Below are 26,438 nucleotides of genomic sequence, written 5' to 3'. Positions count from 1 at the left end.
TTGTAAAAATCACTTCAAGAAGCTAGGATTTGTAGCTTCATTTCAAAATTGATTTTGAAGCTACAATCAATTGTAAAATGAGACACCAAATATCTACAAATTAATTGACGGTTGTCTTCTTGTTTCTACTTGCATCTTTTAAAACAGTTTTATAAGATTACTTTACTTTCGATAGAGTTAAAGTGTATTTAGGTAGGTGTCGTAATATGAGTGGAAAGAGTACAAAGTACTTAGTCCACAAGGAGGGCTATAAATTTTCTGGATTGGTTTAACGTGACAAGTTTCATAATCAATTTTAGGAAAAAGTCGCAAAATGTAGCATTTAGACTTGTGTTTTCAACCGTGTACATAAAGAGTTTATGAGTGTAAGGTTGCAATACATGCAAATGTATGCATTGCATGGACCTTTGATTCATAGATGAATGCTTACAAGTATAGCTGAGTCTAAGTACATTGTAGTACAATTATGAAAGCATTGTGTAGTTTGCTAATTCTAGTTGACCTCTGTTGGAATGGATGCATCGAATGGTTATTATCTACAGCAGCCTCATTTCAATTTCATCCATGCAAGAAAACAATTATGCCCTCCCCTGCGAATTCATTCTATAATCTAGACTAGACTTGATAAGTAGAGTTGAACATTGTTCTTCTCAATATTAATTTGTCAAGTAGTGTTTATGTATGTTCAAGTGTCACAGTCCACTTAGAAGGTCACGGTTATTGTAATGTTGTTCTTGATCCACGGTGGTCACTATGGTGGGGGTCTGCTCAGACACCAAGTTCTCGCTTAGGCGTGGTGAATGCTGCGGTGAATCCCCGGGGCTGCCACCTAATGTTCGAGTTTCAGGTCGTCCCTTTGATGGTTTCTTCTGAAGAGCTTTCTTGTGCCACTGCTTCAGTGCCTTTGATGTTTGATCATCGAAAATTGACTTCTTCATTGTTGATCCCATCTGATATCACCACAACAAGTATTCTCTCCCCATAAGTTTTTCATAGATATCATCATAATGTATAATTTTTCTTCATCTAATGTAAAATCAATGTACCTGAGTAACGAGCGCATATAGAGGAAGTGTGACATAGCTGCAAACAAATTGAGCTCCTAACCTGCAAATTTGAACTTCAAATTAAATATTTGATGGATCCAATGTTGTTAGAACTATAATGATCTGCTAACCAATGGTTGGTTCAAGTGGTACGGACTTGATTCTCTTAAGCAAGGTTCAAGTGGTACAGACTTAATAATGATTTGGTTTAAGTAATTACCTAAACTAATTTACTTAATGAACTTGTTACATTCAATGTTACAATTTAATGGATGCATCACAGCCACAGGAAAAACTTACCCAAGAGCAACTCTGACAATCATAAGACTATCATCCTCGTAAAAGCAAGATGCCCAGCCAAATTCATACTGCATCAGAATTAAAGAATGTGTTTTAAGGTTCCACACGCAAATACACAATCTTGAGAAAACGACAATCAAAATTGTTCATTACCCATGTCCACCAGAAATATGTCAACTCAAATGCATTCTGGATAAAGAAAAAAAGTGTCATACTCAAGAAATTCTTCATGTATTCAGGATATCAAATATCCAAATTTGTTAAGCTACTAAACTGTAATGAGATGAAGAACTAACTGCCCCTCTTGTTTATGACAGTTATATGTTACAATTAGTAGAGGAGTGTATACCTGAAAGAGGACATAATGGATGAGATAAAGGCATAACTGAGGCCATTCAAACCAAAAATACTTGTCAGAGACTTGAACTAGTGGGATACCCTGCACTACAGCATGTCTTTCTTGGATGTCCAGTGCCATTCGGGTTATAATTGCTTGAAGCTTTGTTCCAACAGCTAGAATCACCTTCAAGTAAATCAATTATTAGTCGTTTGTTTCTCAAATTAGTGCATGTTTGGAAATCAATTTTGGTTAGAAGCTTATGTGAGTAGTTTATGCGTGCAAGAATTAATCATTGAGAACACAAATTCTGGTCCAAACATGCTATAAACCAAAATGTAAGCACACATATTTGGAATGAAGATAAATACTTACTGCTAGTGGAATAAAGGACACCAAAAATGAAGCATGCCAACCTGAAAAGAAGATAGGAATCTATGAATTTGAGTGCCAAATGAAATGAGGTAAAAACAAAGGATAGTTAGGTAAAAGACAAACCATGGACATTTACAAGCAAGAATAACACCACTGATGCCCAAAGTATTGGACTGCCAAAATCACAGAAACACCCCTTAGAAGAAGAAAAGTGATTTGTATACATCCACATAATGCTAACACCCAACAGATACCCACAATGAGTAAACAGAGAAGAGAAAGAAGTAATGAGTGTGATATAAGATGGATGTGCAAGAAAATATAGATAGAGAGAAAAATGAGATGTCTCTTGGCGTGTCTGTTTAAATATCTAAGTATCATTACTGTTAGAAGAAACACCAGAATAAAAGATTTAGGAATAAAATATCCTTTAACTTTGGTAGAGGTAAAGTACTAATCACACATGAGACCAAAGTCTTGGCAAATTTGTCAAAATTACCTGATTCCTACAACTACCTTAAAGTCATCTTCTAATGACCTCTTGATATATTTTTGAAAATCAAATTTACTTCCAGGTGCTAAATGGACCTACAAACATGAAAAAAGACATTAGTTTATGGTACAGACAAAACAGTACAAGTAACATGTTGAAATTGCATTGTGGAAAATCACTAACAGCCACAAATCCATGTCTCATTGTCAAGTAGTCAGCCCTTCGGACAGATCTGACAAATTGCCGAAAGAAGCATACCTGAAAGTCGATCAGGAACACATTATTAACCATGAATTGAAGCAAAAACATTAAACATTATCCCACTAGGTGAGGTCGGCTATATGGATCACATTACATTATTAACCATAACATAAGTTTTCAGTGACGATTGCTTACAAAATAGAAGGAAACCGGTGTTTTAGTCCAGAAACTGTTGTGATCCCTCACAAATGATGTCTCATGAGTAAGCCTGAATCTTCTAGGATCTGAACAAATATTACGCACCCAATTCAGAATGGAAGATCTAGTATGAATGAATTAGGATCCTCTCAATGACATGTGATAGTGTCATGTGAAACTCAGTATCTATCTCTCCCCATGAATATACAGATTGTCCCACCTATTTAGGTACGAAGAGAGATATAGACATAAATTTTAATATGCCAGTGTTATGTGAAGTAACCACATGAGAGGATCCTGGTCCTATTATGAAGAATCCATGCCAGGCTAGTACAATTTATAAGTTGAAACACATTATTTATGAGACATTGCTTTACCGTTCAAGGCATCTTGATCAACAACATGGTCCCGTTCCCATTCCTTCCACATTTTAATCTGTCAGAAGGAAGAAAGGCTTAGTTTATAGAATGAAAAAATTAATTACCTGTTGGTTTTTTCCTACAAACATATTAAAGCAGAAGCAACTGCTAGCATTCATTAGAGTGCGTTTGGATTTCCGTTACTTGAAAGGAGTTTTAACGGAAATCTATGTCTCACAATTGGTTTGAATGGAAGTGCTTTTAGGTGAATGTAGAAGCAGATCCTAAGAAGTAAAACATTCAGTTTTAACTAGAAGAGCAAAAAGTATCACAATTTCTTCTTGGATAATCACTTGCATATTGTCTAACTCTTTGAATGAATCAAGATGTTCATCTTGGAAGTTCAAGTACCAACCTTTGCTCTTCCAAGCGTCATGGTAATGGCACTGTATATCACATGGAAGACAGCCAAGAAGAATATGAAAATGTGCAACTGATGCAACCCGCTCACAGATATAAGAGGTGTGTACCCCTACACAACAACCAACATTCAATTCCATGAGCTTTCTACTAAATAATAAGGCCTGCCTTAATTTTATAAATTGCTACTACTTCAATATGGTGCAATCTGAAACTTTCAAGTGTAAAATTGAAACACAATGCTAAATACTAGAAATGGAACTAGACTAATAGGACTGGTCATGGAATCTACAATTGACCATATTGAAGCTACATTTTGTAGTTTCTTCCTACATTGATAATGGGGTTTCTCACAGCCGAACCAAACATGCGATAACTTATGAAAGGAAATTATAGGAATTGATTAAATGAAAATCAAGAAAATTAAGTTTGAAAATTGACTGGGGAGATTTGATTACCTCTTTGCAGCCAGGGCCTGGACTATCTGCAGAAAGGAACCTACGTTCATATGATAAAAGGCGGCGATGGTGTTCGCCTTCATGAGCCTCTCCCTCCTCATGTGAAGCGGCCGGAGGTCCATGCACGGCTTCATCGGTTGCATGTCCGCCACCACCTTCACGCTGATCATGGGGAAGACATGGGAGCATTGTCTTTGAATATTTCTCAGGAATACACATTTTAGAAATGTAGTTTTGGCCAAATGTTAAGAGTAAGGAAATAAATCCCAAAACCATAAGCTCTGCAACACAAAATCATTGTTCATTATTATTAAGAACAAAAAAGATGTACTAAAAAAAGTGTTCTGTTTTTCAATTAATTACCGGCTTTAATCTTTTCAAGAGCTTCTAGCAAAGCATGTTTTTTCTTTTCTTCAAACATCTGAAACCAATCAAAGGAAGATTTATTATCATCACATAAATCATGGAAAAAATGGGGGAAAAAATTTAGATTACTATTATTTAAATGACCTTTGCGAATTTATGTATAACTTTCTCTAGTATTATAGAAATGACAACGATGACGGCACAAACTGCAGCCACGGCCCATGTAGGCGTCAGATCTAGCTGCCGGGCATCCCCGCCTCCTCCTCCGCCCATATTCTATTCTGAGCAAATCAACAAATTGAAAAAATGTGAAGAATGTGACCGCTTTGAATGAAATAGTCCCACAAAGAAGGTGATGATGATGACAATGATGATGATGATGAGAGTTTGTTTAGAGTGTGAATTTCGTATCGAAATTGAACATGAAGAAACATGGAGGACTCAAATTGTTGGATATTGGCATTGTTTCTCATGCATTGATGTTCATGGTGCAAGCGTGAAGGAGAGAAACTACTATTTTCCTATGCTTTTGTTGCATTGCAAATGAACGGAGAGGAACAAGTGACGCTTAGACTCTGAAATGGATTACATTAACACTAATTTCGGATTATTCTTTTTAACTTGTTTAATGAATGGTGTGTCTACTATTACCCGCAACAAATCAAAGCCTCTACTTTTCCGATAATGTAATCAGTAATCACAAATGTATTACGGTTGATAAACTACTATACAATTAGATACAATACCGTTCACGGATTTATTTATAACATTTTATGATTACATATGCATATTATTTTCATTTATGGCTTAAATATGTTTTTAGTCCCTTTGAATTCAAGGTTCTTTGGTTTATGCCCCTCTAAAAAAATTTCTTTAAAAATCACCCCTAAATAGAAAATAATAATAAGGTTTCAGTCTCTGCCATCACCTTTCATCCATTATTCTAGGGGGTTGGATATCCTACAGCTTCTACCACTTGAGCTATCCTATAGAGACACACAATATGTTACTAATCTAACTAAGTCTAAAAAAAGGTAACTATTTGGAGAGAAAAACAATTATTAAAAGAAACTTAAACCTTTGGTATGCTTAGAGAAGGGTAAGTTCGGAAAAGAGATATAAAAACCAAAAGTTAGCATTAATTAGTAGTGGCCACATGTGAAGTAAAGGGAATTCGCATGAAAATTCTAAGGTAGCGTTTGGTGTACACATTTGAACGGAACGGAACGGGACATATGGGTTCTGTTCTACGTTTGTTGTGTTTTTTAGATGGAACATAACAGAACATAATGCTCCTGGAACAGGACACTTTGGTTCCGTGAAAAAGGGTGGAACGGAAGGGAACGGAACGGAACACTTATTAAAATATTTTACAAAGACAAAATTACCCTAAATCTATTATCATATTTCCTTAACTCTACCCTTCCCTCTTCTCGGACAATTTTTTTTCCTCTCAAATCCGTCCAGCAATTCCTCTTCCATTTTTTTCTTAATACTCAAATCTTGTGAATCTGCTCAAACATGGTTACAATCAAAGTTCATGGAACCCTCCCCACAATCACTCGACGTCGCAGAAGACAAATGAGGGATGAGAAATAAAGAAGAAGAGACAAGGGAGAAGGACGTCTGGTTCACGATGTGGATCCGTTCACAGCGATCTGAGCATCCATGGCAGCGGATCTGGACATTTAGCGTGATGGTCTCTGGTCGCGGCGTGGCGGAGATCCAGTGGCGGACCGGCTCCACACGATGGGGGCTCGACTTGATGGAGGCAAGGCTTGCTGGTGGCAGTGGCAGATCGAAGTTGCTTGGCTGTGAGAGGAAACCACCATGAAAGGGGGAGATGCCATTGAAGGCGTTGTTGCAGCGCTGTTTGGGAAAGAAACGTGTTTATCTTCTTCTTCTTTTTTTTTTAAATAATCAAAATATCTTCTTATTTTTTAAAACTACCTTATCTTCTTTATTTTTATTTTTTTTGAAATCTGCGTTATCTTTTTTCCCTTCTCAAATTCAATCTAACTTTTAATTTTTTTTTAGAAATGGAAGATAATATAATAATTTTTTTATGCTTATTTGTATATAACAATATATAACATATATCAAACAATAATAAAAAAGAAAATTATGTTCAACTAAACATTAAATATGATAGGGATATATAGGTAATTAATCTTGTTGTTCTGTTCTGTTTGTAACATATTTTCCAAACACAGTATACAGAACACAATTGTCCTGTTCCGTCCTGTTCCGTTCCGTTCTGTTCTGTTCCGTACTGTTCTGTTCGGTTTCCAAACGCTACCTAAAGATGCACATTGGAGGTATAAGCATTTTCTTTAACTTCCGTAACAAACATCAATTCCCAATTTAAAATTCTGGAATTGTGTAATTAAATCCATGTGGGTAGTTACTAACCCACAATTCAATAAATCAATCAAATTTTTATAAATAAAATATATAAATTTTAACTTATTTATTTTTAATATGATTGAACAATGCGTTATTAACTTAAACTTTCATATTGGTCATTTTGACACCATAAAATCCTATTGATGCACTGTCGTTTGACCCCATTATAGAGAATTTGAAATGTCTGCTGTGCGGATGCAAAGAATCGGAAGACGTATCAAGAGCACCCTTTCATGATAGCAACTGATTCTCCATTTATAATCACGGTTAAGTTTTAACTAATTATCCATGTGCAAAATCATGGTTTTAGATTTAAAGTGTTAATCAACAATTATTGAGATAAAGTATAAATTCAACGTTTAGAAACGATCTATATATATATGTAAAGCTCACTTGAGCTAAAAGTATTAAATGCATTAAAGAAAGAAAGTTAAAAAAATTTCTATTCAACTTCCAATATACATCCACTTATTAGTAATTATTAATTAGTGATTGTTAAACTTTTCAAATTCTAATATTTTAAATTAAATATTAATATTATTTTAATTTTAATTATTAATTTCTACATGAGGGAAATTTAACTGAAATTGACTAACTTTACATTAACAAAAATATTAGATTTATTTCTGCTTCCTAAATTTGATTATTCCTGCTTCCTAAAAAAAATATTAGATAGTTAATAGTATTTTTATACTTCTTTTTAATTTTAAGACTTTATAATTTTTTATATATTAAAATTAAAATTAATTTTATAATAATTATACATCATAGGTTGAGGAATTTTTAAAAAATAACAAATAAAACTTATTAATATTTTTTACACTACTTACTAAAATGTAAAAGTTACTTTTAATTAACCTTTGTATTAACATTTTCCTTTGTAGTAAATAAATTAAATTAAAATATTAAAAATGAATCAATTTTTCTAATTCATTAGCTATTCAACTACCTACAAAAATGTATAACACAATTGAAATTTTGTTATAAATACACCAAAAAACTAAAAAAAAAATTATTTGTATTATATACATTAAACTAAACTAAAAATTGATCAATAAATTTTTTAGATCAATTATTTATTCAACTACCAACTAAATTTACATTTTTGTTGTATAAGGTAGAATAGAACATGACAAAAGACTCCTGAAATATAACACTTTAGTTCTTTAAAAAAGAGCGGAAAAAAAAGATTAACAAGACACTCTAATAAGCAATAGCTAAGCATTAATATAATCATTTAATAAAATATTTAATTAGATACAAAAATATTTTTAAAAAATATATTAGCCATAGTAATTTATTTTTTATTTAATTATCATTAAAATTTTAATGAAATATATTAAGCAGTAAAATCTTCCTACCTTTGCATTAAAATAAAGGAAGCAATAAAAAATTTCTTTGTAATTAATATATTAAATAATAAAATAAAAAAACTGAAAATTTGTATTGTCAAAAGTAATTCAACAACCTAAATTGAATAATAATATTCATAAACTTAAAAATTGACTTGAATTTTGCATTAGGGAAAAATAACGAAAATTAAACTTGATTAATGAAAAAAATAATGTTATCAATAAATAATTTAAATAAAATTGTTTAAATTGAAAAACGACACTATAATGTATTTACTATTAACTATAATGTATGTGTGTTTTATTTGACGAACAAATCTCAATATAATTTTATGATCTTATAATATATTAGTAAAAACAATTTTGAGCAAGGTTAATAGATATATTACGCCAAAGTTAAATAAATATAAATTTACAATGTACATAATACTTAATCTATTTAATTTATATCTTATTATAGTTGAAAAAGATGATATTACTTTATTTTTCTCAATTTTAATATGTGTAAATTTGTTTGGAAAATTGTGATTGTCCTTCCCAAAAAATGACTTTCTGAGTAAAAAGTACAAAAAATGGTTAAACAACGTCTTTGATGGCATTTAAAACTTATTGCTTATTTTTTTCAAATGGACTGTATTATATTTCACATTATTAAATAAATAAATAAATATCTTATATTTTTAAAATAATCCAATGCTGATTATTAAATATTAATTATTAAATTTGAGTAATATAAATTTATTTACAAAGAGAACTCTAATAATATTTATTGAAAAGTCTTTTTTTCTGAAATGATTGAAATGTTGAACTCTACTAATATTTATTGAAAAATATTTTAATATTTATGTAATAATTTAAACTATAATCATTATTATTTAATGTTAAAAATGTTGTAAAGAAACCCGTGCAACGCACGGGTATAATATCTAGTTATGAAGATATGATAAAATTTGTTTTATAATAAAAAATATGATTTTAAAATAAATACTTATATATTATGAAAATAATATAGCACCTTATGCCCTCATCAGACATGATTTGATTACCTTTCCTGTTGTGAAAAAAAAAAACATGATGGGATTGGATTGGACTGTAAGAAAAACATGAAGCCATTGGGAAATTAGAGAGAAGAAAAAAAAAAGATAAAATAAGAATAAAAGAGCAAATAGGCATGGATATATGAAAATTGAACTCAAAATTGCGGTTGAATTGATTGCAAAATGCAAATCATACAAAAAAGAACCAAAAGTAACGAATTCAATATTACTAGTGATTATACCCGTGCGATGCACGGGCGCTAAATCATTATTTTCGTTGAAACAAATGCGATTAATTTAAACCAACAATAATTCATTATTTTATTACAATTTATGAGATCCCAACTACTCATTTATTCACATAATTATTTTTTCACAATATCAAAACTAAGAACACAAACAGGAAACATCAACAGGTATAATACGCTAAGAAACATAAAATCAATGTTATTCAATTGAAACCATTGAGCCACAAAGCACTCAATTGTTTCGAACAATTACAACTTTAAAAGTATCAGGCGCTTGCAACTTGAAAAATTTCAATTGATCGGTGAAACTGAACCTGCTTGCCCTGCAATACTCATACCATCCAATGCCTATCATGCATTTGGGGTAGCTCGTTTCGTCCCAATTCAAAAACCACTCAGTAACATAACCATTTGGCAACACCATGTTAATGAATGTAGGATGGTGAGACAAATGATCTTCTAGTATTCGAGTTGGGATAGGCTGTTAAGGGAAAATTAAAATTAACAATACTAAAAGATAAATAATTATGGGATTGAGATATAATAATGAATAACATACCAATCTTTTATCACCTCTACAAAGTTCAGGGGTTAGATCTATTGTCCATATGGGGTCACGCCCAAAAGGCTCTGCATTATTAGGGCCAACATAATTTATTTCCATCTCACCATCACCAAATATTCGTATGTCATAATGATTATCATGAATATGACAGAGATGAATTATAGATGTTCCTTCCAAGTTATGTTTGTGGCAAATTCTCTGAAATACTTCCTCAAACTGAACTCCTGTTCCACATCTTGTAACCAAGCAATGGAAAACGTTCCCAACAGGGTCAAACAAAACAGCCATCTCATTTTCAAGCACGTGTGAATGTGAATCTATAAACTGCCTGGGTAAATCCATGGAATTCTAACAAAAGAAAACCATTAACCAATTAAATTTATAATCGGGTTACTAAATAATGAAAAGAATACAACTTATTCATATAAAAAAAACATACACGATTTGCATGAAGTAGCGTGTGGAAAGATCTTGCATGAGTGGGAAGGGAGGCAAAGTGTGTTGGTTGCATGGTGGAAATGGGAGAGGTGATTCAAAGTTTGATTGTGTGGGTGCATGAATCAAATTAAACCAGTCATATATATAGGGAACAATGAGACTAAAATAAAGTACCATTGCTAAGTGATGGTACAATGCAATTATATGTGGATAGAGTATTTGAATGTTTTAAATGTTAACTTTAAGTTGTTGGAATCTAAGTTAGGTGAGGGACAATGGTAGAATAAGAACATAGTGTCTTGTCACCTTTTGGTCACATGGCTATACTTGCAAAAAATATCTACCTTTTATGACAAAATATATAAATTTACTTGCTTGGTAAGGTTTAGTTGAAGCTATAATATTCTCGTGTAGCATTAATAATCAATGGATATCTCTTTTCATAACAAAATATCATATAGTACAATTAGCTATCATGTGTTTTACTACAGACAAAATATTCAGTAAATCCCTAGTCATTCTACCTCAGCTTTTACAACCCATTCAATAATTCAAGTGTGTGTGTGTGTGGGGAACTTTGACATGAATTACAATAAGTTGGGTACATCTATAATTCACCACAGAAACAAAATAGACTAATATTCTCAATGACTACTACCATGAACCAAGTTTAAAGGAAATCATTGAAGATGAAACAGACATCCAACACCATCCATACATGACAACTTATCAACTCAAGTTCAGCAAAATTAACAACACAAACATATAATTAAACACTCCAAACATAGAAAATTTAACTACTAATGCAGCCAATATAATTACTAATACTAATAGACACATAAAGTCTAGAGTTAACACCACCAATTCAAAGATAAACCCATTACAAAATCCAAAGTTCCTTCCCAAATCCAAAGACCAAACTTCAGCAGCTCCCAAATTAGTGGCGGATAATGACAACCTTGTAGGTGTCGGCTTGAGGCATCTTATAGAATACTAACTGGTCACGAGCACGGAGACGTTGGTTCGTAGCAAAATCATACCAACCAACCCCGAACACACATTGCCATGGCCTCTCTGTGGCCCATTTCAGAACCCATCGCTCCACGGACTCATCAGGTAATATGATATTCAGTGATGATGGATGGTGTTTGAGCTTGGTATTCACATATTTTGCAGGGATGCTCTATAAAAAATAAATAGAGATATCAATAATGGCACAAATCTATCCATATAAAGTATGTGAAATAGACTGAGATACAAATACACTACCAACACTTGACCGTCAGTGACCATCGGTTTGGTGAGCACATTCAACCACGCAAAATACCCATCATCATGATCTGCAAAATCCTCATCATCATCATCAACAGGATCCTCTAGCACTTGATAATTAACCTCCGTGACCTCGTCATAAAATATCCTAATATTGAAATGGCCAGTCCCAGTATACGTATAATGGACACGAACAATATCAGCAATGTTGTGTGCTTGGCAGATATCTTCGAAACCTTCCGCAAAAAGCAATTTACTGGCTTCTGATCTGACCTTAATTGCAAACGTGTTGTCCATTGGATCCGAGAGAAGGACATTCTGCAACTGTCCAACATCAGGGAATTTTCTCACGAACCACTTAGGAACAACGACAGATTCCTACAGAAAAAACATGGAATGATCAGTAACTATATATGTATCATAAAATTGCTTAATATACAACATCAAAGATGAATTGCAACATTATTTGTAAACTAAGAGACAATACATGATAAAGATAAAGCTAAGTACAATATAAACTTGTCACTAAAAATGTGAAAAAAGTGATGGGAAAGCTGAACAATGTACTATGGGTTAGCATAAGAATTTTGATTAAAAAAAAATGAGAGGAGGAAGTACAACAAATCCAGAGAGGAGATTTACCTGCTGTAAAATCCCTAAATTGGGGCTACTTGTGATACTGATTTGATACTCAGCCCTAAAAGTAATAAAACAATAACCCCTTCTAGTTGAGGAGATGGTTTCACGTTGGACTAAGCCATCTAACTAAGCAAACTAAACCAGATAGGACTTCAATCATGGATGAACTAAAGTTAGTTGGGGAACTAACACTGACTGAAGGAGCTGCACTTTTCTACACTGTACAGTATGGTCACTCTGCCATGGATGCAAAAGCAACAACAAACCATCAACTCAGTTATCATCATCTTCACCTAATCGTGAGATATGTTCGACTGGAATTTTGATGTATCTCGTTCAGTTGCATAAGGATTAAAATGATGCTAGATTGGATGCAAAATTTGCTTGGAGCATAGCTTCAGAACACGTATCTGCCATGAGTCAAGGAGTTCCTCTACTGTATTGTAAACGTGTCTTCAAATACCAAAAAATCATCTGCTTAGTGCTCATTAGAATTTTATGATTTTTTAACCCCACTCCAAAAGTCTATCAATTATATAATTTTACAACCATATCAATATGTAATTGGTAACAGAATTATTCAGTTTAAAATACTTGTCTATAACAAATTAATATATTCCTGCTTCTATTGTTTAAAAAAAAAAACAATAACAACCTATACTTATTCGGTGATTGATTAAAAAATTGTTCACACAATGATTGATTTGAAAATCAAGTGCAAAAGGAATGATTTGATTCAAAAATTGTAATTCATAACAAATTTATCCAGTTTAAATTATTTACCTATAGCAAATTAAAAGATTTCTAAACATATTATTTAAAAAAATATAACAATAAAAACAATGATTTGTTGGGTTAGTAGATAACTACGTAATCACCAAAAATTTGATTTCAAAATATAGTACAATGAGCATTTTGAATTGCCATGTTTTCAATTAGATTAAGATATCCAATAGAGTGCCATTGCATTTTAAATTGCCATGTTTTCAATTAGATTAAGATATCCAATGGTGGTATTATTTGCTAATTGTGTAAGTATTATAGAATACATGTGATTTATTATTAGTTTAGAAAATTTGTGTGCTTTGTTTGTCTCAGTTTTGGGGCTCAGATTAATTTTGTGTCCTGCTAATGGATATCAGCTTAGCTCACTTTGTTAACACCTAGTCTCTTTGGATTAGTGATGAGCCATCATGCATGTCTTAATCCAGTATGTGGATTAACAAATATTGAATTAGTACACATATGTATTATTTAGTCTATATGATGAATAAAATGACATGATGATGAATCTTGCATTTCTTCCCTTTCTATGTCCCATACATTTACTCACATTGGCAAAGTTACATTCTTAGTGAATCTTATAATCTATGACGATTATAATTGAAGATTGATATCTTTGATCCATGATGTACATATATTCCTCATAAGCTGTATACTACATGCTTAAATAAGATAATAGAAAAGGCAAAGGCAGGAAAAAACTGAACAACATCATCTTTTATAACACAATGCTTACATCCATTAAACCCATTGAATACATGCAGCAATAGTTTCATTCTAAGGCACATGGAGTACACATTCTACCTACTGGAGATAGCTTAGTAGACACTAATACATATAATGGAGCTAGTTAGCACACGCTCCTAGACATACCTGAGTAAACACATCTCAGTTTTTAGTAAACATACACTACACAAAATACACTACACAAATTACAGTAGTACCTAAAGACCTTCACCACAATGCAGTTCACTAACATAAAAGGAAAGAAAGAAACAAACGAACAATGTGATACATTGGTAAGAATGTAACATCATTGAAACAACCAACTACATTATTTAAACCCCAGCAAGTCGAGGCAAAGTTCTACCATTCATGACTACTCCTTCTCTATTTTCACACACTTCATCTTTAGTTTCTTGGCAGGTTTGGGGCAGGAAGCACCACCATCATCGGCTTCAACAAAGGATGGAGAAGCAAAACTCCCTAAAGGAGATATGTCCTCAAGTGACTTCACAGCAGCATCAATCTCAAATTTGTTTCCAGAATAGATTCCACCCATACCAGGAGAAGTGTTGCTACTTTCTCCATCTTCCAAATTGGGGAACTTGGACACCTTGATTGACTGTACATATACATAATAAAAAGAATAAGTTAAGCACTCAAATAGACAGCCCAAGGACAGTTTATCATCTGGAATCGTACCCTTTGGGGAGTGTTAACTTTGTCAGCATCCTTGAACAGATCAATCACATTCTGATCAGCACATACTTTCTTAACCTTGTAGGAATCATCATACTTAGCACCATGATCAGCTGATTTCTCAATTTTGAAGAGGAACTCTTTCCCAATCAGTGTCTTCAGGACTTGAGGCAACTCAGAATTACTTTTTACCTGGAGTAAATAAATAGTATTATAAAATAACTTCAACCATCAAATACTTGCAAATTGGAATAGAATCAATACCTTTGAACCAATAACTAACTCCTTGCATGTTTTCGTGAGCACATTCTGGCAGTCAGTGTCAAACATGACAAAACTTGCATCCTCTTCTCCATCAGACACCTCTACCTTGACCCTAAAACTGAATCAAATTCACTGCATTAGTAAGTGGTAAAATAGTAACAACTAACTAATCACATGACTATACAAAAATAGCTAACTAACCGTGGAGTAACTTCAAGCACATTGCTGTCACATCCAGGGCAATAGTATGTGCCATCTTCAACAGACACAGAACGGTGGCAGCGACATGCTGAATACCACCATTTCTCACCATCAACCAGTCCAGCAATCTTAGCATACACCACAAACACCCCAGCCTAATATTTCACAACAGGTCAGATCACTTTTTTCTGGTCGAGTTTATAATGCATTCAGGAAACATACCTCAGCAGTTTCATGCACTTCTTGGATTTTTTTCCTAGGGAACAATGTAAGAAATTCTTCTTCAATTGTTAAGACGCGCACATCATCCTCAATCTCAGTGAGGGGAAGATCAGGATCAATCCCATGGAGAGCAATGCTTATATGTGCCAAAAAATATAAATATTATAAATCAAAGAATCAAATTCAAGAGTGAGTACAGAAAATGAAAAGGATTTAATAGTGCACACACCTGTTGCGGAAATCAACAACCTCTGGAATTTCATGATTCCACATAATCCTTGTAGCATGCATAACATTCTGAATCACAACATTTCCTACAAACAAAATTTTTATTAGAATTCAAACAGTTTTAGTGCAAATGATGTCAAGTAGCATAGAATGTAAATATTTCACACAAATAACCTTTGAAAGTCTTGATCTTAGCAAACTGGATAACAACCACCGGCATAGCTTGTCCATTCTCTCGAACATGATGAGTAATAACATCAACATAGCTTCCAAAAAAGGTACATTGGACACTTCCCCTAATTAAATCAACACAACCAAGTATTAAAAAGTATTTGGATAAAAGACTGTGTGGGGAATCATTGGTGCAAGCATGAGTACACCATACCTATGATCAGTCAGCTGGAGCTCAATCATCCTTGTAATATTTGCACCTTTGGTATATTGTTTCTCACGGGAAACTGCAGTAACCAATCCTATCACATCTGTTTTAACAAATATGCAGCAAATTAAAATTAAGGCCTGAAAATGGGCAGCTAACTTACTCAAACAATAAGATAGAAACTATGAAATTACCCACCAATGAGATGTTCAGATTCACCCATGGTGTCAGAAATTTCAGCTGAGTTCATAAAGGCAAATCCATACAAAGGAATGAGATTGGATTCTTCAGGCACTATCTTTGTCCTGCTATTAAAGATGATCTTGAATTCATGTCGAGCAGCCTTGTAAACTCCAAGATTAGGAACCACAGCAAAATAGGTTATCCTGTATATGTTTCCTTCAACAATCTCACCAAACAACTTCTTTATGAGCAATTTCCTGATAGTGGCCTCAATTCTCTGGCCCTGTAAATAAGAAACAGTCATCTACAGTTGCCAATAACTGAAAAACTCATTCTTTAATACATAACAGTATAAAATCAAAACCAAAAATAGTGATAGCCACACATCATAGTATACACCATCAGCTAATTGGCATTATAAACAACAAAATACTACTGAAAACACAATTAAACACTAAAGATTAAGCAATATACAGCTTTGACATAGATGCAATTCATACAGATTAAGACATGAACCGAATAAGACCATACCTCAGCATCAATTAACACCATCTGGACAGCAAAGGGCTTCCCTGGCTCAGAAATTGGGCACATCTCCCACATCCTAACAACACGGACCTTGATCCTCCATGATTCTCTTCCATTACAAAGGCTGGCAACAGAATTCAAGTTTGAAGCCAACGACGCCATGACACAAAAACCTCAATCAAAGATCGGAGTTTCGAGAAGACTTTCGGATGGATTACTCGATGACTCAAGCGGTGCCAATGGCTGGTCACCGTTTGGGTTTTTATAGCTGCCATGGTAGGAGATGATAGAGAAGGAAGATGAGAGAGGGGGGTAAATGGGGAAGAGGGGAAAATTGCAGCAGATGATTTGCAATCTGCAGAGAAGATATTGCCTACCTTGGAGGTACGACTCGGATCTCTACACAGGACACGGAAACCCCGCTCCAAGACCCGACCCTTGACCCGGCCCTTGCAGATTTCTTTTGATGAACAGTGCCCAAAACCCTCTAGCTTTAGTTAGTTATAGATTTGTTGTTGAATTGAAAACTATCTCATTTGAGACAATTTCTAAACGGTCTCAAATGCAACCAATAAATTCATGGCACGTGTTAATTCCATATTTCTATTTTTAATTTTTTAACAATCACGATATTTAATCTTTCAACACCAACATTTTACTAAACTAAATTTGGTGCTTGCTGTGATACCTTGAGTCAATTCAAGGCGTGGTACCCAAAATGAGTTAAATTAGTTGTAATAACTTAAATATCTGTTAAAAAGTTCGATTTTATTATATCGTTGTAATGTAGTATTCCATTGCCAGAGATGTGAAATTTGTTTGTTGTATTTTTTAATCTTTGTTCTTCAGTCAAATATGGTCATTTGACGCGCATCGCCACCATCATCGTTTCTCTTCACTACTCATCCATTTTTCATTAAAAAATAAATTATATGGAATAAAGTTAATTGAGAAGTAAAATAAAATTTGAAAATGTAAATTTTACGTTGAACAACGTAGTAATAATCTATTAAATAACTTAATGTGGGTATCACACCCAAAAAATATTATGGGTACGACAGGATTTGCCACTAAATTTTAGTCAAATTAATCTACATTATTATACTTTCTTCAGAAGATCAAGATACAATAAATTACAATTTAACCCATAACATTTAACAAATTATATTTTTAATCTTCATCAATCAATATTTTATATAGTAATCCAAAAACTATCACGAATTATGACTTAAACCCAAACTCATAAACCTTAATAACATTCAACTTCATCACCGTATAAATTTAGTGGTTCATTTATCATTATGGAATTTATGAAATAAAATATAAAAATGCAGATTAACTGAGATTAAAACATTAATTTTTTAAGTATGAGACTGTTTTGAAACTGTCTCAGTTCAGACGGTACTAAAAAATTAACTCAAAAACCAAAAAACAATTAACAGGACCCTGCAGACAAAATCCCAAAAAGAGACACTAATAGTAATAACCACCATAGACGAAGAACCAAGAAATTAAAACGACCTTGCACAGCTACACCAACATTTCAACCAACAAGGCCAACGAACCCAAACAAAAGACAGAAACTTGGCACTAGACAAACACTGATTCGATGCATCCCTAAAAGATTACTACAAACGCATGAAGTTTTCTTGTTAAAGGAACAATTGGAATTCGCCTAATCTCAAATCTGTACGAAAACTCACATGGCGACTTGTTTTCACATCATAGTAATAAGCTCTGGTGACATCCTCATCCACCCTGTAAAGCAGCAACAAGGTCTCTTCCGTGTAAAGTTTTCATACAAGTGGATGTAGTACATCAATGGCAGGTGCATCCGGTAGCTCGATCGTTTCTTGAAATCAGACCTGATTTTTGTAGTCCTTCAAAATTGACAACTCTATGTGCCCCTTTTTCATGAACTTCACCAAACTTAAATGTCCACCCAGTTCAAGAAGCTCATAACTGATCATGTCTTCTTCCTGTGAATCTTGTTCACCTGTGATGGGAATCTTTCTGAATTGCTCTTGTCCCACATTGAATGTTATGAGGACCTCGTTGTCCAAATCTACCCAATGTATCGCACCATTGACGCACAAACCCTTGGACTCTAACCGATGAAGATTCAAAGTAAAATCATCAGGAAAGATTACCTTCCACACGTATTCTCCAATAGTCAAAATCCTCAACTCATATGAACCCTCAGAAAGACTGGCATCGTTGATGAAGTTAAGCACCTTGAATGTATCATGTAGAGGGTCGTATCCAAAATGTGTGAAAATTGAAACTTCAGGACCAAACTCTAGCGTGTTATCTTGAGGGAGGGTAACGATCCTTTGAGTTGTGAGATTCCCTACATGAATGGTGGGGGCAGTGGGGAAGGAAACGGGCTTTCATTTTTTTATTTTTATTTTGATAAGCCAAGACATTGCATTCAAAACAGCACAAGGGAGCTAACCCGAATACAATGAAAAAATCAGTCAAAGAAAATAAGATAAACATGATACAAGAAATAGGAAATATATGGGAAAAGAAAGAGATGCCAAAGTTGTGATAGTAGGCACATTCCAGAAAAAAATAAAAATAAGATGCCCATTCTACTAGCATGCTTTGCCAATATATAACTCCACAACAGAAAAAGAACGTAGCAGCCAATACTTCCTCAAAGAAAACTTGTTACAACATCTTGATGCAGGTAACAGGATTCAAACTCCAATCTGAGAAGTGTTTTCGCTTTGCCTTCAACCAAGGCCAAGATTTGAATTGAATCAATTTCACTATGCTTTCTACCTCCACGGGCTTTCATGCATGCAAAGTAACCCATTCAAGATTTGAATCCTAAAAAGGAGGGTTAGTAGGCACAGAAAAAACCTGTTCTTCAATGTGATCTTGAACCTCTTTATGGATTGGAATTGACAGGTGTCCCAAAAACACATTCAGAACTTGTAAATCATTGGGGCTAGGACAGGCAAAGAGGAAAGGTTGAACTTTGGATGAACGAGTTCCATTCTTTGTTGACACACATACATTGCATGACTGACTTGACAGGCAACCTTGCACAAATGGAAAACATCAAATCTTCAAGTAAAACTTTCTCATTCTCCATCTTCATTATGGCTTGTTAGAATGTAGTTAGAGGAAGAATAGTGAAATAACTAGAGAGATGAATATATATAGTGCTAAAGTAAATATTGTCAGAATAGTTAAAATCAAACTGCAATGATTTGTGGAAAGCGATGAAATCAAGGTTTGTTACCGAAAATACAACTGTTGGAGTCGGGTTGTTGTCTTAATTATTACAAGGAATGGTAAATTAATTAAGGCTTAATTGCACTTTTCGTCCCTGATGTTAGACTCTTGTGCAATTTTGACCCCCTTTGTTTAAAACGAGCAATTTTAGTACACGAAAGAACAAAATGTGACAATTGAGTCCTTCTGTTAACCTCCGTCCAATTTTAAACGGAATTATCCTACGTGGCGCTCATCTTATGACATGGATCCTCATTAATTGATGTGAACTCCACTTGGCTGACATATAATTTTTATAAACAGAATATAATTAAAACTTACTAATTAAAACCCATTTTCAGGAAGAAAAGAAAAACTAATTAAAACCTTAATTACAAAATTGAAAATCCCTAAATTATATTGCTGCCTCCATCACCTTCATGACTCCATCATCACGTTCTTCCACCACCACCTTCATGACTCCATCATCAGACCACCATTTCACCTCCATGACTCCATATGTGCCTTCCATCATATTCCCCCTACCTTTCCACAAAATCCTTTCCCTCTTCCCCCTCCTCCACGACTCCCCCTTCTAACGGTGGTTCCCAGCGGATCTGGGTCGAGCGTTGCAGATCTGTTCGTCTTCAACGCCTTCTTCTTTATCTCTGGTTTAGATCTGGATGCTTTTGCATGGGATCGAGAGGGGAAGGGTATGGAGGTTGTCTTCTTCTTCAATTCTCCCTCCCTCTCACCTGTTCATCTTCTTCATCTTGAGTTTGGATTGAGTTTTGGGGGTTTTGTTTCTGCAGTTGTTGTCGGTGGAACACCGGTGTTTCCGGGCCTGGATCGTGGAGGCTGGTGTTTCTGGGCTTGGATCGGTGGAGGTTGTGTCGGCTCCGTGGCAAAGGGCAGCGAAGGAGGTTGTGGTGAGGGTTTGAGTGATCTGAAGCGGTTCCACCACCCTTGCGAGGTTCCGGCACCTAGAACATTTGGGTGACGGTGGAGATGATTGAAACTCTCACTTCTATCTTTCTCTCCAACAACCTGCTCGAGTTCAATTTCGACATCCAGAATTTGTGTTGATGGTTGAGGGAGGCGATGGTGAAGAGGGAGGAGAGGAATCAGAGAATAAAGGAGGAGAGGAGTAGAGATTGGGGGTTTTGCGGTTGGAAAGAAACTAGGATTTTTGTGTTTGTTTTGAATCTCAGCCTGCATCTTTAACTGTTGATTTCGTTATGATTTTTCTGAAAATAAACTGGACAATGAATTTTGTTGTTGATCTGAGTTTCTTTTCTATTTTCTCTTCTTATTAGTGGCCTTGATGTTGGTATCAATTTGTTGGTGAAAGTGGCTAGCCTTGATGATGCTAAGGAGGAGGAGTTGGAGGAGGAGGGGCGGTGGTGAGAGTGGCTGGGCTAAGGAGATGGGGTGAGATAGAGTATAGAGAGAGTGAAGGAAGGAGAAGATGATGACTTGTAAGTATTATTAAAAATAAAAGAAAAATAAATATTAAAATGGTAATAAAATATTAATATACTTGACACATCATCAATTTCTGTTAACAGTTTGACGGAAGCTAACAGAAAGACTTAATTGTCACGTTTTGATCTTTGGTGTACTAAAATTGTTCATTTTAAACAAAGGGGATCAAAATTGCACAAGAGTCTAACATGAGGGATGAAAAGTGCAATTAAGCCTAATTAATATTAGGAACAAACTGAAAAGTCATTTTTTGTTGTTGTCATAAAGAGTCATTTATTCAAAAAAAAATTATTCAAATTTTCAAATTATATTAATTATCATGTACCAAAAAGTGTCTAAATAGCCACAAGTCATTTAGACAAAAAAAAAATTGTATCAATTACTGTATCTGATTAAAATTTCATTTTGATCTTTATTCATGTTTTGATCGCGCCTAGCTTCAATCACAAAATAAATTTTTTTTTTTTAATTAACGGTAGATTTGCTCCTAAAATAGTCATAGATCGGTTATTCAAATTTCACATTGTATCAATTATCGAATTATTATATCTTCACATCTCATTTTTTAGGTGTGGAAAGGTGGAGGAAGAGAGAGATAGGAAGAAAGGAGAGAGAAAGTAAAGATGTGATAGGTAATTTGATTGATAGAAAAAAGAGAAATAATAGCAAATGAAAGTGGAAAAGAAGTGGAGAGGTATGTATATATCATAACCCCTAATTATCATATATCTGATTGAAATTGCATTTTGAACTTTATTTTTTAACGGCTAATTATTCAAAAGTAGATTGCTTGCATGCTCATGAAATAAAGAAGTCATCTATGATTAAAATTTCAAAGCTCAATTTAGTTGCTAGGAGCGAAAGGGTTGTTATTAGAGTAAATTACACTACACTACATTGAGGTTTCCGGGTGTAATCGGACCGGGTTGGTTCGGATTTAGGGTGTTTAAATATCCGAACCAATCAAACATGTTCGGTTTGAGTTGATTTGAATTTCATGATTTTTACTTTCAAACCCGAACCAAACCAACCCAATCTCAATCGAATTGGTTTGGTTCGGATGGTCGGATTTGAAAAAAAAAAGATCATTTGGAAATATGCACGAAAATTATTCTAAAAACGTGAAAAATTATAAAAAATATAGAAAAATCTAACATTTTTAAAGAACAAAACATTCGATAATAACACAGTTCATATAATCAAAATAAAACTAACATCTCTAATACAAATATGAATATGTAATCTAATGAGCTGAAAGTGTTTGAGCTTAATGTAAAAAAAAATCTCAATACATTGAGTTGGTTCGCATTGATCGGTTTTTCAATCCTCAAATCCGATACCCGAACCGATGGTGATCGGATTCAACAAAAAAAATCCGAACCAAACCAATGATCCAATTCAACCAACCATAATGTGTTCTGTTTGGATCGGTTTAATCGGATTCACGGATCGGACCATACCCGCTTACGCCCCTAGGTTTCCCTATATGATACTAAACTCCAAACTTACTCAAATATTACACTCCACCTCACCACTATTTATTACCTGCGGATTTTGTTACCAATTTATTTCAAAAATATTTTCCTGCGAATTTCTTTTCAAGTTTGAGTCAAATTCATGTAAAATTATATTTGTAGGTAATTCCACAGATAATTAGTGAAATTTTCTCCAATTTTTCCTTTTATTTTTTTAATCTTTCCTTTTTCTCTCTTTTAAAATGATCATTAAAAAAAAAAATCAAGTGTTTTAAGAATTGAAGTTTAGTTTGCTTTAGATTAGTTTTGTGAAAACTAAAAATTATAAATTGCTATGATTCCGAATCGATTTTATTGTGTTATTCTCAAAACGTTTCTGCTTTATTTCAATGAATTTGAATGACTAATTTTAATTTAAAGGTGGGAGGATTCGTTCAAGTTGCCAACTTGAAAATCTAAGCAATCAATAATTCGGCCACCTTGAAAATGAGTTACAACTACTAAACCATTAAAATGAGAAGTTAAGTAAATATCATGCATTCGTTGATTGAAAAACGCAACTATCTAACTTATTTATCACACATGGCTTCACATAAAGTTTTTTTAAGGATCATGTTAAAAGAATATAAGAAGAAGGAATGACAAAAAAATAGAAGGAAAAAATGTAATTGCACTAATTATTTGTGGAATTACTTGCAGGTATAGTTTTGCAAAAAATTTACTCAAATTTGAAGAAAAATTCACAAGAAAATATTGGTAAAATGAATTGGTAAATAAATTTGCAGGTGATTAATAGTGGGTGGGGTGGAGTGTAATATTTAAGTAAGTTTGGAGTTTAGTGTCATATAAGAAAACCTTAAGGTAGTGTAGTGTAATTTACTTTTTTTTTTATTCCTATTTAACTGTCCACTTAGCATTTCAAGAGAGCATTAAATGATGTTTTTACAACAAATACCCTTGTCAGTACAATATATGGGGCGAGATAACACATACTTTAAAGGGTAAAATAGAAAATAATCCTCACTTTTTCTAAAAATCAACAAAATTAATCACACTCTTAATATGTATGCTTCCGCTCAAAGTGGACAGTTAAATAGGAACGGAGGGAGGGAGTACAACATGTTTTTTTTTTCGAAACTCAGAATAACATGTTAATATCACAAATGAATTAAATTAAAGGGTTAATCATCTACTTGGTCCCTGCCTTTGTCTCGCCGTCTGAAGTAAGTCCCTGTCGCAACCTGGGGTCGCAGCGGGACGGCGCGCTAAAACTAAATCAATGTATCAGAAGAGTCGCCACTAATGTTTTTAGGGAGAACATCAGAGAACCCAAATAATAAAAGAGAACCAAATCTAGATTCGGGAGTCGGTTACGTTTAAGGGAGTGTTAACGCCCTACAACGTCCGTTAAGAAACGGTTACCTATGGTCAATTATGCAAGATTTCTTAGCTTTCTAAATCATTTAATTTACCCTTAAGAAAATGTCTTGTATTTTATTTTTTTTAAAAAAGACTATTTACAAGTTGCTAGTGTAATGAAAAGATTATTTTACAAAGAAGAACAAAATTTAGATTTTGTGTTTGGAGTGCCTGGCGGGAGTGACCCCGGGCCTACGTATTCTCTATCAACAGAGAAAATCAAGGCTACGTAGTTCTTGGGTAGAAAATCATGAGTTGGTTGTGATGTTTTTTTAGTTTCAAAAGATTAATTCATTTTGAGAAAGGATAATGACTTGTTTATAATTTTATTTGCAAAGAGGGTTTAACCTTAACACTTCATTATGAATTCTTGACATCATTGAAGAAAACATGTTTTGGGATTTTTCTTAAGAAAATAATTAATCAGAAGAAAAACAAAAAGCAAATACAGTCCCTAATTATTCACATTTTAATAGTTAAGAGCAATATATCCCTATAATGGTATCAAAAAAACCGAAATTAGGCCATGATTCAAAGCCCATCATATACATATAAAAATATGCTATGAAGAGACCAAGAAAGGGAGCAACGAACTAGCCCAACAAGAAGATTCAGAAATAAGAAAGAAATTTAAAAGGAAAACCAAGGAAGAAGGGCCAAGGGCCCGTAACACAATTAGGGTTGCTTATATTTAATTAAAAAGAAAAGCAAGAGTTATAAAGGGAAATAAACCCAACCCCTTTTTTCCAAACCAGTTCCCTTCTTTTCTTTTTATGTTCTCTCCTTCTCTGTTACTGTCTCTGTTTCTTTCTTCCTCATTTTTGAAACCCTAGTTAGTTTCCAGCACCGCAGGCTTCTTCTATGAGACCACCATGGAATGATGACGCAACAACATCCAAGGCCGCAGCCATGGCGGGGGCTCATCGGGTTCGTAGAGAGAGCGACCACAACACCGAAAAACGCCGTGCTTCGACGGCGGTCCGGTGGGAGCGACTCGGGTCTTCAAGGGAGAGCACCATGATGCTTGAATGTGGACTCTCCGGTGGTGATTCTGGCTGTGATGATGTGGATCGGAGCAGCAACACAACCACAACGTCGAAGCCACCACCTTTCGGCGATGCTCCGGCGAGGGTTAGTGAGGGTGGCCCGAAAACACGCTGCCACGACACCAAGCCACCACTCTCGGCGGTGACTCGGCGAGGGCGTCATCCTCTTTCTGCCATCATCACTGTTATGGTTGTTTTCTTGCTGATTTAGTTGTGTTTAGCTTAACTTAGTTTCTCAGATAGTGTATCATAATTGATTTAATTGATTTTTTTAGTCTACTGTACATATGTAATCTTTCCTTTCTTTTTATTGCACTAAGAATGGAAAAGAATAGCGAATAGGCATGAAAAGGAAAGAACCAAACAAGTACAGCAAGGAGAAATTTACATGTTTATTTGGAGCAGATCAATAGTAAGGATAATACCTTGACAAAAGCCACAAACACTACCCACAGCTCCATACCCATCACGCTCCTCCCTGTTTTTCTTTCATTAGACCATGCTTATATTTATTAACTATGTTTTGTGTATTCAATCTTTTTTTTGTGCCCCTTGGAAAAGTAAAAAAAGTTCCTATTTATAGGGGATGGCTATACTTACTTCAGAAGGATCCGGAACCCACTTGCTGTGCTGATCATCTTTATCCTATTATTTTTCTTTTCCTTTTGTTTTTATATCAATTTTATCATTTTCTTCTTATGAGCATTTTTTGGTCGAAAATGGGCTAAAGGCCCACTAACCACACACTCTCTGGTTTTACTTGGCAGATCCTCTTTTTTTCCTTTCTTATTACCATTTTTGGTCGAAAGTGGGCCAAAGGCCCACTAACCACACACTTTTTTTTTTTTAAGTATTGTTACATGGTTAAGAAATCAAAAATAAATTAACTCACTTGATCACTAATACTATAGAGTTCACTCTAACTTTATATCCTTAATTAAGTTATTAATAGTTTTTAAATTCAAACTATTAACCCGGACAAAAATGGGTATCCACAGTCCCTCCCCGGAAAATTTACAAATTTGGGTCCTCTCGTTTGCAATTTGTGTGGAGCAGGTCCTCGCCGGA

General features: G+C 34.2%; 5 protein-coding genes across 5 annotated transcripts; all 5 read right to left on the bottom strand.

The window, feature by feature from the left end:
- Window positions 1–311: 311 nt before the first annotated feature.
- LOC130729167 (MLO-like protein 9) lies at window positions 312–5,113 on the bottom strand. Its single transcript, XM_057580813.1, has 15 exons — window positions 4,698–5,113; window positions 4,551–4,608; window positions 4,188–4,468; window positions 3,725–3,841; window positions 3,328–3,385; window positions 2,948–3,036; window positions 2,735–2,809; window positions 2,558–2,646; window positions 2,182–2,231; window positions 2,059–2,099; window positions 1,696–1,869; window positions 1,500–1,535; window positions 1,347–1,414; window positions 1,047–1,107; window positions 312–950 (listed from the first exon to the last, which is right to left on the bottom strand). The coding sequence occupies exons 1-15, from the start codon at window positions 4,824–4,826 to the stop codon at window positions 693–695; spliced, it is 1,584 nt and encodes a 527-aa protein (XP_057436796.1). The 5' UTR covers window positions 4,827–5,113; the 3' UTR covers window positions 312–692.
- A 4,531-nt stretch (window positions 5,114–9,644) lies between these two features.
- LOC130732429 (uncharacterized) lies at window positions 9,645–10,714 on the bottom strand. The gene is made up of 3 exons (XM_057584480.1): window positions 10,601–10,714; window positions 10,156–10,509; window positions 9,645–10,077 (listed from the first exon to the last, which is right to left on the bottom strand). Exons 1-3 carry the CDS (start codon window positions 10,670–10,672, stop codon window positions 9,829–9,831), a joined length of 675 nt encoding a protein of 224 aa, XP_057440463.1. The 5' UTR covers window positions 10,673–10,714; the 3' UTR covers window positions 9,645–9,828.
- Window positions 10,715–11,464: 750 nt separating this feature from the next.
- LOC130732428 (uncharacterized) lies at window positions 11,465–12,424 on the bottom strand. Its single transcript, XM_057584479.1, has 2 exons — window positions 11,869–12,424; window positions 11,465–11,782 (listed from the first exon to the last, which is right to left on the bottom strand). Exons 1-2 carry the CDS (start codon window positions 12,166–12,168, stop codon window positions 11,537–11,539), a joined length of 546 nt encoding a protein of 181 aa, XP_057440462.1. The 5' UTR covers window positions 12,169–12,424; the 3' UTR covers window positions 11,465–11,536.
- A 1,624-nt stretch (window positions 12,425–14,048) lies between these two features.
- On the bottom strand, window positions 14,049–26,212 carry LOC130729166 (replication protein A 70 kDa DNA-binding subunit C-like). The gene is made up of 11 exons (XM_057580812.1): window positions 25,796–26,212; window positions 16,724–16,844; window positions 16,208–16,475; window positions 16,016–16,112; window positions 15,805–15,926; window positions 15,632–15,716; window positions 15,403–15,538; window positions 15,181–15,335; window positions 14,980–15,097; window positions 14,719–14,907; window positions 14,049–14,638 (listed from the first exon to the last, which is right to left on the bottom strand). The coding sequence occupies exons 2-11, from the start codon at window positions 16,793–16,795 to the stop codon at window positions 14,393–14,395; spliced, it is 1,488 nt and encodes a 495-aa protein (XP_057436795.1). The 5' UTR covers window positions 16,796–16,844; window positions 25,796–26,212; the 3' UTR covers window positions 14,049–14,392.
- On the bottom strand, window positions 17,881–20,477 carry LOC130718973 (putative F-box protein At3g52320). The gene is made up of 3 exons (XM_057569630.1): window positions 20,382–20,477; window positions 19,589–19,726; window positions 17,881–19,107 (listed from the first exon to the last, which is right to left on the bottom strand). The coding sequence occupies exons 1-3, from the start codon at window positions 20,475–20,477 to the stop codon at window positions 18,580–18,582; spliced, it is 762 nt and encodes a 253-aa protein (XP_057425613.1). The 3' UTR covers window positions 17,881–18,579.
- Window positions 26,213–26,438: the final 226 nt, after the last annotated feature.

Source organism: Lotus japonicus, chromosome 1 (genome assembly GCF_012489685.1).
Source record: "Lotus japonicus ecotype B-129 chromosome 1, LjGifu_v1.2".
NCBI lineage: Eukaryota > Viridiplantae > Streptophyta > Magnoliopsida > Fabales > Fabaceae > Lotus > Lotus japonicus.
Note: the sequence above shows the minus strand (reverse complement) of the source record. Positions and strands in the feature narration are given on the sequence as shown.

Bases quoted from the DNA above. Each gene is read 5' to 3' on its own strand.
- LOC130732429 (XM_057584480.1), bottom strand. From the start codon at position 10,672: ATGCAACCAACACACTTTGCCTCCCTTCCCACTCATGCAAGATCTTTC. The intron at 10,510-10,600 runs GTATGTTTTTTT...TTCTTTTGTTAG, and splicing joins CGCTACTTCATGCAAATCGT to AATTCCATGGATTTACCCAG. The intron at 10,078-10,155 runs GTATGTTATTCA...TTCCCTTAACAG, and splicing joins GTAGAGGTGATAAAAGATTG to CCTATCCCAACTCGAATACT.
- LOC130729166 (XM_057580812.1), bottom strand. From the start codon at position 16,795: ATGTGGGAGATGTGCCCAATTTCTGAGCCAGGGAAGCCCTTTGCTGTC. The intron at 16,113-16,207 runs GTGGGTAATTTC...TTGTTAAAACAG, and splicing joins TGAATCTGAACATCTCATTG to ATGTGATAGGATTGGTTACT. The intron at 15,098-15,180 runs GTTAGTTAGCTA...AATTTGATTCAG, and splicing joins GTGCTTGAAGTTACTCCACG to TTTTAGGGTCAAGGTAGAGG.
- LOC130729167 (XM_057580813.1), bottom strand. From the start codon at position 4,826: ATGGGCGGAGGAGGAGGCGGGGATGCCCGGCAGCTAGATCTGACGCCT. The intron at 1,536-1,695 runs GTATACACTCCT...TTCTTTATCCAG, and splicing joins TCCATTATGTCCTCTTTCAG to AATGCATTTGAGTTGACATA. The intron at 1,108-1,346 runs GTAAGTTTTTCC...TCAAATTTGCAG, and splicing joins ATTGTCAGAGTTGCTCTTGG to GTTAGGAGCTCAATTTGTTT.
- LOC130732428 (XM_057584479.1), bottom strand. From the start codon at position 12,168: ATGGACAACACGTTTGCAATTAAGGTCAGATCAGAAGCCAGTAAATTG. The intron at 11,783-11,868 runs GTAGTGTATTTG...TATTTTTTATAG, and splicing joins TCACTGACGGTCAAGTGTTG to AGCATCCCTGCAAAATATGT.
- LOC130718973 (XM_057569630.1), bottom strand. From the start codon at position 20,477: ATGGAAGGCACATATGGAGTCATGGAGGTGAAATGGTGGTCTGATGAT. The intron at 19,727-20,381 runs GTGATGGAGGCA...GTGTCAACAAAG, and splicing joins GTGATGATGGAGTCATGAAG to AATGGAACTCGTTCATCCAA. The intron at 19,108-19,588 runs GTTTTTTCTGTG...AAAAAATGAAAG, and splicing joins AAGATCACATTGAAGAACAG to CCCGTTTCCTTCCCCACTGC.